General features: G+C 46.9%; 1 protein-coding gene across 1 annotated transcript in view; it reads right to left on the bottom strand.

The window, feature by feature from the left end:
- The window catches only part of CCDC69 (coiled-coil domain containing 69), a 47,725-nt gene extending 40,570 nt beyond the window's left edge, over positions 1–7,155 (bottom strand). Inside the window, exon 1 of the mRNA XM_043573871.1 lies at positions 7,081–7,155. Coding sequence (XP_043429806.1) covers positions 7,081–7,155 — 75 coding nt within the window. The remainder of the gene's footprint in view (positions 1–7,080) is intronic.
- Between the last annotated feature and the right edge of the window lie 5,145 nt (positions 7,156–12,300).

The following is a 12,300-nucleotide window of genomic DNA, read 5'->3' as shown; positions in this document are numbered from 1 at the left end:
TGGGATTCTCTCTCTCCCTGTCTGTCTGCCCCTCTCCCGAGCTCTCTCTCTTTCTGTCTCTCTCTCAAAAGAAATAAATAAACTAAAAAAAAAAAAGAGAGACAGAGAGACGAGAAATCTGTTTCTGTCTTATTTTGTTTTTTAATGTATAAGCCCCCCCCCCCATCATGCAAGCTAAATAAAACATTTGCAGAAGGTGCTACTGCCTCTGCTCCAGGTAGACAAGTAATGTAACAAGGGGTATGGAAAAGTACCACGAAGGAAGCAGGAGTAGCGAATTCCACCTGGGAGAGAGCAGGACACAGCAGGCTTCACCAAGGATGTGATGTTTGAGCGCCAGCTACGTAGATGAAGCAGGGGTTCTTCTTGTAAAGAAAGTGATGGATGTAACTAACCATATTGTGGTGATAATTTTGCAGTTTACACATGTATAAAAGTAAAATAAAAAAAAGGGGCCGCCTGGGTGGCTCAGGGAGTTAGGCCCCGAGCCTCTTGATCACACGGGTTCATGAGTCTGAGCCCCACGTCGGGCTCTGGGCTGACAGTGGAGACCCTGCTTGGGATTCTCCCTCTCTCCCTCTCTCTCTGCACCTCCCCCGCTTACACAATCTCTCTCTCTCTCTCTCTCTCTCTCAAAATAAACAAATACACTTAAAAAAAATAAAGAAAAAAAAAGGAAGAAAGAGAGTGGGGAAGACCTTTCAGGCCCAGGGCTGTGTGGGTTTTCCGGGCGGCTCAGTGCCTCAGTATGGCTGGAGGGCTGGCAAACGGGGGGGGGGGGGGGGGGGGGGGGGAGCACAGGAGTTGCAGACAGGCAGGAGAGGCCTTGAAGGCCCAGCCAAGCTGCTTTTACTCTGTCCCGTGGGCAGCGGGAGAGGCACCATCAGACTGCTGTTATAAACGCTCACTCTGGGGCGCGGGTGGAGAGTGGACAGAGAGCACTGGCCTGGAGCCGTCCAGTAGCCCCCGGAATGGTTCCTAAGAGAACTGGTGAGGGTCCAAAAGGCACTTCGGTCCAGGACTGCAGCCCCCGGGGTCCAGCTCAGGCCCTGCCCTCACGGAGCTCCCAGCCTAATATAATATGGTAACTACGGCGGGCGGGCACTGCAGAGTAGGGGTGCCTCGGGTAGGCGGAGAGCTGTTTCCTCCCCTCTTAGCCTGGGAGGTGGCAGCTAGAAGCCACCACTGTTGTGGTTACCAGGGCCTTGGGTTACAACACATGTTTGTTTTTTTTGTTTTAAAAACGTTGCAATACCTTTTAAATCAGGGCCCTGGACAGGATCCAAGGACAGTAGCAAGGACCAGCCCCTTGGCACTTCTTAAAGAAGCAGCTGCAGAGGGTGGCGGCCGCGGGAACCTGGATTTCTGGAAAAGCCCGAGTTCAGGCAGGGCTTGGACGTTGGGCAAGGCTGGAAGGAGGTCGAACCTCCAGCTCACCCCACTCCCCCTCGACACACTTTTGCGTCTAGAGCACTCGAAGATGATGAGTCCTCCTAGTTGTCTCAGAAAACCAGAAGCAGTGGGTAGAGGAACACTGGAATGTAGAATCCGCCTCCTTGGGAGGAAAGAACTGCCAACTGGCCCAAGATTCGGGGGTATGGTTTGACCGGGAGTGAGTGCCCCATTGTGGGAGGTATGTTAACAGAAGCTAACTTTGGTAGGGAGGGTTGGAGAAAGCATGCAAGGATCTGCTGGGGTACGGGTCCCGAAAGAACGGATGCTCAGGTCCATTGTCATTGCCACGGGAAGAAATCTTTGTTTTGATCCCTTTTCAGAGACAGAAGTTATTCCTCAGATGAGTCAAGACTGAGATTCAAGACACTTTTGTTCCAGTACACTGTTGGTGGGGATGTAAAGTGGTGTGGACACTATGGAAAACAGTGTGGAGTTTCCTTTAAAAGTTAAAAATATGGTAAAATCATCCAGTAATTCCACTTCTGGATATATATCCACAAGAACTGAAATAAAGATCTTAAAAAAAATTTTTTTTAAATGTTTATTCATTTTTGACAGAAAGAGAGATAGAGAGAGAGCAGGGAAGGAGCAGAGAGGGAGAGGGAGACGCAGAATCTGAAGCAGGCTCCAGGCTCTGAGCTGTCAGCACAGAGCCTGATGTGGAGCTCAAACTCAGAAACTGGGAGATCGTGACCCAAGCCAAAGTCAGGTGCTTAACTGACTGAGCCACCAAGGTGACCCGGAAATCAGGATCTTGAAGAGATATCTGTACACCCATGTTTATTACAACATTATTCGCCATAGCTAAGATATGGAAACAGCCCAAATGTCCACTGACAGATGAACAGATAAAGAAAATGTGGTGTGTACGTACATACAGTGGAATATTAGCCTTTAAAAAGAAGGAAATTTAGGGGTGCCTGGTGGCTCAGTCTGTTAAGCATCTGACTCTTGATTTCGGCTCTCATCATGATCCTGTAATTTGTGAGATTGAGTCCTGAGTCAGGCTCTGGGCCGACAGCTTGGAGCCTGCTTGGAATTCTCTCTCTCTCTCTCTCTCTCTCTCTCTGCCCCTCCTCATCTGTGTGTGTGCACACAGGCGCGTGCTCTCTCTCTTTCTCAAAATACATTTGAAAAACATTTTTAAAAATCTTAAAAAAAATAGAAGGAAATGTTGCCACTTGTGACACATGGATGAATCTTAAGGACTAACGCTTCGTGAAATAAGTCACAGGAGGACAAATACTGAATGATGCTACTTACATAAGGTTTCTCAAATAGTCAAAGTCATAGAAGCAGAGAAGAGAAAGATGTTTCTAGAGCTCTGTGGTACAACATAGTGCCTATAGTTAACAACACTCAATTGTTACCAGGGTGTGGATCTTAGGTTAAGTGTTCTTACCACAAAAACAGAGCGAAACAAAAACCAAAAAAATAAAGAAGCACAAAGGAAACTTTTGGAAGTGATGGATATGTTTATTGACCTTGATTGTGGTGATGGTTTCAGGGGTCTATGCATATGTCCAAACTCATGGAATCATATACATTAAATACGTCCATTTCTTCTCTGTCAGTTTTATACCACAAGAAATGATGAATGGATTAATTGGATGGATTGGGATCCATGGGCTACAGAGGTTACATGAACCTCTTGAATGGTGTGTGTATGAGTGATTCCATCTTGGTCTATAGCTTTAATCACCATCACTATCACTTACTGATGATTTGTTATGATATGCTAAAGTCTTCACATCCTTTACCACATTTCATCATCAGGAACCATCCACTGTAAAGTGAAAACTCAGTTTGGGGGAGTGTAAAAACTTGCTTCGTGTCATAAGCTGGATCAGGCAGATGTTAATCGGTCTTCCCTACCTGAGCTCTAACCTACTCTGATGAATGACTCCAGCTTCTCCAAGAGATCTGTGACCCCAGAAGGGTGAAGAGAAAACATTCTAGGTCTCTAGAGCTTTATTTCTCTACGGGACTATGGGGAGTAGGGGATGAGGGGTGGAGGTGGAGGAGAAAGCCAGCCAGCCAGCCAGCCAGCCAGCCAGCCAGCCAGCCGGAGCAGGAGAGCGCCCACGCCTCCAAGAGCTGCTATTTAGAGCAGCGGAGAGCCCCCAGAAAGGATGATAAGGGGGCAGGCAGGGGAGAGCAGTTGTAAAAGGAGCCCCAGGAGGGGGAGGGGGCTATCTCCTCCCTTGGCCCTGCTGCCTCCAGCTCACTCTGTCGCCTGATGTCTAAATAAGGCTTACAGGCACATTCTAGGCAGCTAAAAATAAACTCCTGCCCCCCCCCCTCCTGCCCTTGGGCTCTGACGACCTCCCCAGCCCTGTCAGGGCTCCCCTGGCCAGGACCAGCTCTCCGGCGCACGCCCTCTAAGCTACAGGATCGCACTTCGCTGGGGACCCCAGGGTTCTGGTGGGTGTTCTTCTGAAGCAAGAAAGACCGCACCAGATGTCAGGACTCCTGAGTCCTACTCTCGGCTCTGCCCTAACAAACCTGGACAAGTCCTTCTTTTCTCTGAACTCAGTCTCCCCACACATAAAATGCGGGCGTTGGAATAATGATATAAAGCCGTGGCATTTTTGAGTGAAGTCAGGATCCCACACTCTGGGGTCAAACTTCAGTTTGCCCACTGCAGCTCTTTGGGGGTATATCTTGTCTTGCAAACTTATTTTTAGCTCACGAGGTCTTTTATAACGATCTGAATTAGCTGCCCATACGTGACGATTTGAAGAATTCACATAAAATTCTGTATTTCCAGCTTCTCTTGAAAAATCAGATCTGTCCCCACTGGGCCAGGGTGTCTGCCAACAGGAGCTCCGATTGGGTGACGGCCGCCCCCTGCCGGCGGGATTAATGTACTACAGGTGGCGGCCGACACCTTCACCCAAGGTTTCTGCCCAGCCCTGCAGGCCACAGTGTGCGAGATGCCTGGCGTGACAGCGGTGAGTGCTTAGAGTGAAGGCCGATTGAGGTTTGCATCCCAGAGCCCGAGACTCTGGCATTGCTCTGCCGAAGGAATGATCGAGACAGCTAATGAAATGCTTTGGAAACGCTACAGGACCCTTGAAGAGGTTGTGACAATGGTGCTGCCTAACCAAATTCTGGTGCCAGTGCATTGCTAGCTCCCGTCCCAGAGTCCAGGCTGGAGGTCCTAGGATGGGGCAAGATCCTCATACTCCCACCCTCGCCCCCCACCCCCGTTGGGAGTTATCAGAGGGTTAAGATTCTTTTCAGCCTTGCCTGGACCTCCTGTGAAGTCCATGGGATTTTCCTTGGTTGGAAAATTACTGACAGTTTGCAGCCAGGGTCTGTTCAACTCAAACAATCTTTGAGGGCTACTTTGGAGACCAGCAGGGGAGCAGGGAGAGAAGCGGGAGGGAGGAAGGGTAGGAACGGTGGAGCAAAGCTCTTCCAAGAACAGGCTTCTGGTCAGCCTGCTTGGACTCACCCAACTCCCTGGAGCTGGATGCTGCATGTGGACCAGCCCTCAGGCATCATGAAATCCATCCGCCTCAGCATGCAGTAGGGGGAATGTGGTGCAGAGACGAGGACCTGGGAGTGCAAGGCTCTGTACTTCCAGCTGTTTCAGTAAACCGAGGAGGAGGGGGAAGATCACCAGATGCCTTCCCAGGGAGGAAATAGTGACTATCTGTGCTTATCTCTGCCACCCAGTGGTGGAGACGTCCATCAGTCTGGACCCTGGCTACGCTCCTTGCGGTCCCCCGGCCAGCAGCACGGTCTCCCAGGAGAACTCGTGGAGAACTTGTGTAAATTCTTGAGCTCCACCCCAGACCTGGGGAATCATTATCTGCATTTTTAGCGAGATCCCTAGTGTTTTGCCTGCATTTTATCCTGAGATAAAAGCGGCTTTAGACCAGTGGTTCTCACTGTTGGCTTCACCTTGGAATCCCCTGGGGGACTTTAAAAAATGCTGATGTCTGGAGCACAGCCTGGGCCTGAGCTCTCAGGTAGTTTGCTTAAAGCTCCTCAGGTGACTTCAGTGTGTGCCAGCATGGAGATCACAGCTCTAAGCAAAGGCTCTAAGAAGATAAAAATCTTTGGGAATCAGAGCCGTGCAATTTTGTACAGGGGCCTCCAGCTCTGGGCCCTCAGACTCAGGCTGGTGAAGGAGGTCAGGTAGGCCTGGTCGAGGCTCCGGAGGCACCTTCCCCAGCAGGGCCTGCCTGACCAGGCCACCCCTGCTCCCCAGGGCATTGTCAGGCCTCTAGGTGCTCAGGTTTCAGACAGGCAAGGTGGGAAGCAGGCGCTGCTCCTGTCACCTCTGCAATCCCGCCCAGGGGTGCGGCCTGGAGCTGGCCCATTAGAAGGCGTCGCCTAAAGTCAGAAATGCCATTGACCCTTTAGAGAAAAAATTTTGCCATCAATGGAAAACTATTTCTTGCCTAGAGCATCCCCTTCTGATATCTGCTTTTGATTCTCTGGGGGGTGCGGTGCCTTTCATAGCCTCCAAAGTTGTAGGTAACTCATGACAACAATGGAATGTCATCACTGCCTATGGACATGTAAATGCATGTCCTGTGGAGTATAAATGACTTCTCTCTGCCATCTCCCCACCCCTTTCTTGCCCCCATTTGTACACTTATCTCAATATTCCGGTTCTACAAATGTGTCTGCTCTTCAGACTTTGCTCTGGTTGTAACATCTGTTTCCCTCGGTAGAGTTCAAGTTAAACAAAATCTCTCACGTGTGCTCATTTTCTATCTGTATGAGAGCTATGATTTTACCTTCTTTTTGAAATGATCCGGTACTGACCAGAATAACCATGGCTTAAAGCCAGATGTCCAGACTAAGCTTGGATTGAAACCCCACAGAGACCAGGCTGTAACAAAAGTGAGAGATGGGATGCGTTGCCTAGAGGGGCCATGGAGACTGCTGAGCCCAGACCCCACCTCAAGGGTCAATGACAGTTCAGCTTCAATGGACTGTTGCCCTGTGGGAGGGCAAGCTGGTGTGTCCAGATTCTCTGATTTTTTCAGAAAAAGTTGGAAATTCACAATTTAATGAGGAATCACTTGTTTTCATTATTTGTTGGCAACTAAGTAAATTTCTAAGACACACCTTACAAACAAATCATGTTTGAGGCTGGTGTTGCATGTCTGTGACCTCTGCATCTGCCTCCGTGCCTGCTTCATAGGCATTTGAAGTGGTAAGTGATGTGGAAAGCGTTGGGGTTTGGAGCTGAAGGCCGAGAAAGAATTCTTGAGACATCTTCAGTGCAAAAAAGGTGGTTTGATTAAAGCACTGGGGACAGGACCCGTGGGCACAAAGAGCTGCCCCAGGATTGTGAAGCGTGACGGATTATATACTTGGGAGTTGGGGGAGGTAAAGGCAATGGGAAGTTTCCAAAAGGATCTTCATATGTTAAGAAGACTCATGGATCCTGGAGGCCTAGCTAAGATTGTCTCTCCCCCTAGCAAAACTTTAACAGTAAGATAGTAGGGAGTTCCTAGAGGAATGTCATACTCTACCTGCCTCAAGTATTTGTCTGTCAGTGGGCTGCCGGCTATAAGGAACTTTAATTTCATCTACCATTTCCTTCTGCCTTTGTTCCCCACGTCAGTAAGCACTCCTCATTACACTCAGGGAACTCACCATTCCAGCCTTTATGCACACGCTGGGTCCCCAGCGACATTCACTCTCACCACACACTAGCACGACATAGGTCATCCTGGACCATGTTATTCCGGGGCTCAGACCCTGTTACTCCTTCAGGAAGCCCATGACCGTGAACGTTAGGGTGATGACAATTTCCAGTGTTTCCAGCCCATCACTCTTAGAATGTGATTTCTTCAAGGACAAGAGCCTTGTTTTAATAATTGCCGCTTTTATGTATGTGTGCACCTGTTGTCTGCCTGGTGCATCACATTACTGGATGTCAATCTTAGCTACATATTAGAATTGCCTGGAATTAAAAAATACACCAATGCTGGAGATTTAGATATAATTGGTCTGGAGTGTGGGCCTGGGGATGGGGATTTTTAAAAGCTCCCTAGATGATAGTGGTGCAGAGCCCTCCTGGGAACCATGGCCTGGTGGTCTTGGCCGTGTTCAAGTTTCACATTGGCTTTTAGCCCAAATGTTTCTCATTTGTCTCCAGGGTGGTCAAAGTCCACCTCCTCAGAGATTTCTTACCAGACTCAAGAAGGCAACCCCCCACACTTTGTATTTCTTGTCTTCTGGTATAATTACTCTGGGGATATTGATGAGGTTTTGGAATGGTGGGGATTCAGAGCTGACAGCTAAGAAAGAATTCTTGAAGACATGTTTGGTGTAAAAAGGTGATTTTATTAAAGCTCAGGGACAGGACCCGTGGGCAGAAAGACCTGCCCTGGGGTTGTGAGGGGTGACTCGTTATATACTATGGAGTTGGAGAGGTAAAGGCAAACCCGAGGCCTCCAGAAGGACTTTGATGTGCTGAAGAGGACGCCTAAGATACCAGAGGCCTTGCTGTTGTCAAGCTAAGGTTGTTTTTCCTCTAGTAAGGCATTAACCTTAGGACAGTAGGGGGTCCCTGGAGAAATGTTCTACTCTGTATTTGCCCCAAGTACTGGTCAATGGGCTGCAGGTTATAAGGAAATTTGATTTTACTGCCATTTCCTTCTGGCCTTTGTTCCCCATATCACTTTGGAGGGAAAAGTGATGTTGGGGCTCCAGGAAACTGTAGGTTTCTGGAGATTAGGCTATTGATAGGATTGCCTTTTTCTTGTAATCTACTAAGATATTTGTAAACTGATGGAGACTTGTGTCCTGCAGGACTGTGATCTCCCTCAGTGAACCATTTGTTTTCTTCCCTTTCCTTTGTTCTTGGGCAGCCAGGAGTGCCTGAGGAATATCACATGTATCCCACCTGGGGGTGGGGGTGGGGGTGGGGGTGCTAGCTAGTATTTTGCCCTCAGCTTGCCTTATGGTCCCTCATCAACATCTTGTGTATGTCCTTATCTACTGATGGAGTGCCTTTCTGGAATAGACTTTATTGGGATGGGGGAGGATTGTAAGGGTGGGGGCCTTTATATAGTTCAACTGTTAAATCTGTAAGTTACCAGGCGCCTGGGTGTCTCAGTCGGGTAAGCACCTGACTTCCACTCAGGTCCTGATCTCCCAGTTTGTGAGTTTGAGCCTTATGTCCGGCTCTGTGCTGACAGGTTGGAGCCTGGAGCCTGCTTCTGATTCTGTGTCTCCCTCTGTCTCTACCCTTCCCCTGCTCACTCTGTCTCTCTCTCTCTCAAAAAAAAAATAAACATTAAAAAAATGTGTTCAAAATTAAAAAAAAATCGGTAAGTTATTTGTTGAATGAATAGCACCAGAAGTAGTTTATCATCATCATCATCATCATCATCACCATCATCATCATCATCTTTGTTTTGCAGATGAGGAAACTGATGCCAGAGAGGTTAAGGTCCTTAGCTATGCTCTCTCACCGGACAAAGGCCTGGGTCTGCCTGACATGAAGTAAGCGCTCTGAAAAGCCGCTGTCCTGTTTCGCCTTCCACTTTGGTTATGGTCTTGGTTTCCAGTCACTGTGTCTGTGGCCTTCCAACATCTCCAAAGCCCTTCAAATGGAGGTGTCAGATACTGTCATGCATGAGGAATGTGCCCACTCATTGAGAGATCCTCCAAGGTGGCATTAACTTTTTATGCCCAAGATCATTCAGTTCTTGTGTGAAGGAGTGTGCCTGGTATTGAGGAGTGGGGAGGAAGTGGGTAATGGGGTTGAGGGGCTTTGGCAGGTACAAAGATGGAGAAGGAATGATGCTGGAAGAAAGTCAGTGCACACTCCCTCTCTATTTCCCAATGAGGCTCCCGGGGATACCAGCGCTGGCACCCATTTCCCCTACCCATCACCCACACAGCCACCACCGAGTGCAGCCACATGGACATCTCTCATACCACTGTGGGATCAGCTTTAGAAGTGAGTTCTTTTTTTTCACTTTTTAAAAATTTTTTGCTTGTTTTTAAATTTAATTAATTTATTTTTTTCAACGTTTATTTATTTTTTGGGGGACAGAGAGAGACAGAGCATGAACAGGGGAGGGGCAGAGAGAGAGGGAGACACAGAATCGGAAACAGGCTTCAGGCTCTGAGCCATCAGCCCAGAGCCTGACGCCGGGCTCGAACTCACGGACCGTGAGATCGTGACCTGGCTGAAGTCGGACGCTTAACCGACTGCGCCACCTAGGCGCCCCAACTTGTTTTTTAATTTTAGAGGGAGAGCGCATGCATGAGTGGGGAGAGGGGCAGAGGGAGAGAGAAAATAAATCTTCTTTTTTCTAATTTATTTTTGAGAGAGAGAGAGAAAGTGGGAGCGTACAAGGAGGGGGTGTCTCAAGGAGGGGGTCTCTCAACTGTGAGATCATGACCTGAGCCGAAATCAAGAGTCAGATCCTCAACTGACTGAACCACCCAGGCGCCCCGAGAGACAGAGAACCTTAAGCAGTCTCCACGCTCAGTCCAGAGCTGGATCGTGACCTGAGCTGAAATCAAGAGTTGGACACTCAACTGACTGAGCCACCCAGGCACCCCAGCAGAAGTGAGTACTAATTTTGCTTCTGTGTCATTGGACAAGTCCTCTACCTCAAGGGGCCTGGAAGTAACCTTGTGTATGATGAAGAGACTGTTCTAGGTGAGAGAGGGGAGAGCTTATCAGAATGGGAGGAAGGTGTATAATTAAAAAAATATACTCTCTCTCTGCCCCTCCCCCGTTCATGCTCTGTCTCTCTCTGTCCCAAAAATAAATAAAAATGTTTAAAAAAAAAAAAAAAAAAAAAGGGGGCGCCTGGGTGGCGCAGTCGGTTAAGTGTCCGACTTCAGCCAGGTCACGATCTCGCGGCCCGTGAGTTCGAGCCCCGCGTCAGGCTCTGGGCTGACGGCTCAGAGCCTGGAGCCTGTTTCTGATTCTGTGTCTCCCTCTCTCTCTGCCCCTCCCCCGTTCATGCTCTGTCTCTCTCTGTCCCAAAAATAAATAAAAATGTTTAAAAAAAATATATATATATATATATTAATTTTAGCCATTCTGACAGGTGTGAGGTAATATCTCCTTGTTGTTTTGATTTTCATTTCCCTGATGATGAGTGATATTGACCATCTTTTCATGTGTCTGCTAGCCAGTTGTATGTCTTCTTTGGAAAAATGTCTATTCATGTCTTCTGCCCATTTTTAATTGGATTATTCATTTTTTGGGTGTTGAGTTTTATAACTTCTTTATATATTTTGGATACTAGTCATTTACCAACTATGTCATTTGCAAATATCTTCTCCCATTCTGTCAGTTGCTTTTTAGTTTTGTTGATTGTTTCCTTCGTTGTGCAGAAGCTTTTTCTTTTGATGTAGTCCCAATAGCTTATTTTTGCTTGTGTCTCCCTTACCTTAGGAGATACATCTAGAAAGAAGGTGCTACAGCCAGTGTCAAAGAGGTTACTGCCTGTGTTCTCTTCTAGGATTTTTATGGTTTCAAGTTTCAAATTTAGGCCTTTAATCCATTTTGCATTTATCTTTGTGTATGGTGTAAGAAAGTGGTCCAGTTTTATTCTTTTGCATGTTGCTGTCCAGTTTTCCCAACACCGTTTGTTGAAGAGACAGTCTTTTTCCCATTGGATAGTCTTTTCTGTTTTGTTGAAGATTAGTTGACCGTATCATTGTGGGTTCATTTCTGGGTTTTCTTTTGTGCTGCGCTAATCTATGTGTCTATTTTTGTGCCAGGAGCATACTGTTTTGATTATTACAGCTTCATAAGGTAAGTTGAAGTCTGGAATTGTGATGCCTCTAGCTTTGCTTGGCTTTTTCAAGATTGCTTTGGCTATCCAGGGTGCTCGTGGTTCTATACAAATTTTAGGATTGTTTGTTCTAGCTCTGTGAAAAATACTAAACAACTGATATTGGTGAGGATGCGGAGAAAGGGGAACCCTCTTGCACTCTTGGTGGGAATGCAAACTGGTGCAGCCACTCTAGGAAACAGTATGGATGTTCCTTAAAAGTTAAAAATAGAACGACCCTATGATCTAGCAGTTGCACTACTAGGTATTTACCCAAAGAATACAAAAATACCAATTTGAAGGGATACATGCACCCCAATGTTTATAGTAGTATTATCAACAATAGCCAAATTATGGAAACAGCCCAAGTGTCCACTGACTGATGAATGGATAAACAAGATGTGGTGTGTGTGTGTGTGTGTGTGTGTGTATATATGTATATATATATATACATATATATGTATATATATATACATATATATGTATATATATATGTGTGTGTGTATATATATATATATATATATAATGGAATATTACCCACAGAAAAAATGAAATCTTTCCATTCGCAATGACATGGATGGAGCCAGAGAGTACTACACTAAGTGAAATAAGTCAGTCAGAGAAAGACAAATACCATATGATTTCACTTACATGTGGAATTTAAGAAACAAAACAAATGAGCAAAGGAAATAAAAAAGACAGAGAGGGGCAAACCAAGAAACAGACTCTTACCTATAGAGAACAAACCGATGCTTATCAGAGGGAAGGTGAGTGAAGGGATGGTTAAAGTAGGTGATGGGGGTTAAGGAGTGCACCTGCTGTGAGGAGCACTGGGTGTTGTTTAGAAGTGTTGAATCACTACATTGTACACCTGAAACTAGTATTATACTGTGTTAAGTAACTGGAATTTAAATTTGGGGGGGCGAGGTGCCTGGGTGGCTCAGTTGTTTGTGCTGCCAACTTCAGCTCAGTTCACGATCTCGCATTTCTTGAATTAGAGTCCTGTGTCAGGCTCTGTGCTGACAGCTCAGAGCCTGGAGCCTGCTTTGAATTCTGTGTTTCC

The sequence above is a fragment of the Prionailurus bengalensis genome, chromosome A1 (genome assembly GCF_016509475.1).
Source record: "Prionailurus bengalensis isolate Pbe53 chromosome A1, Fcat_Pben_1.1_paternal_pri, whole genome shotgun sequence".
NCBI classification, from domain to species: Eukaryota; Metazoa; Chordata; class Mammalia; order Carnivora; family Felidae; genus Prionailurus; species Prionailurus bengalensis.
Note: the sequence above shows the minus strand (reverse complement) of the source record. Positions and strands in the feature narration are given on the sequence as shown.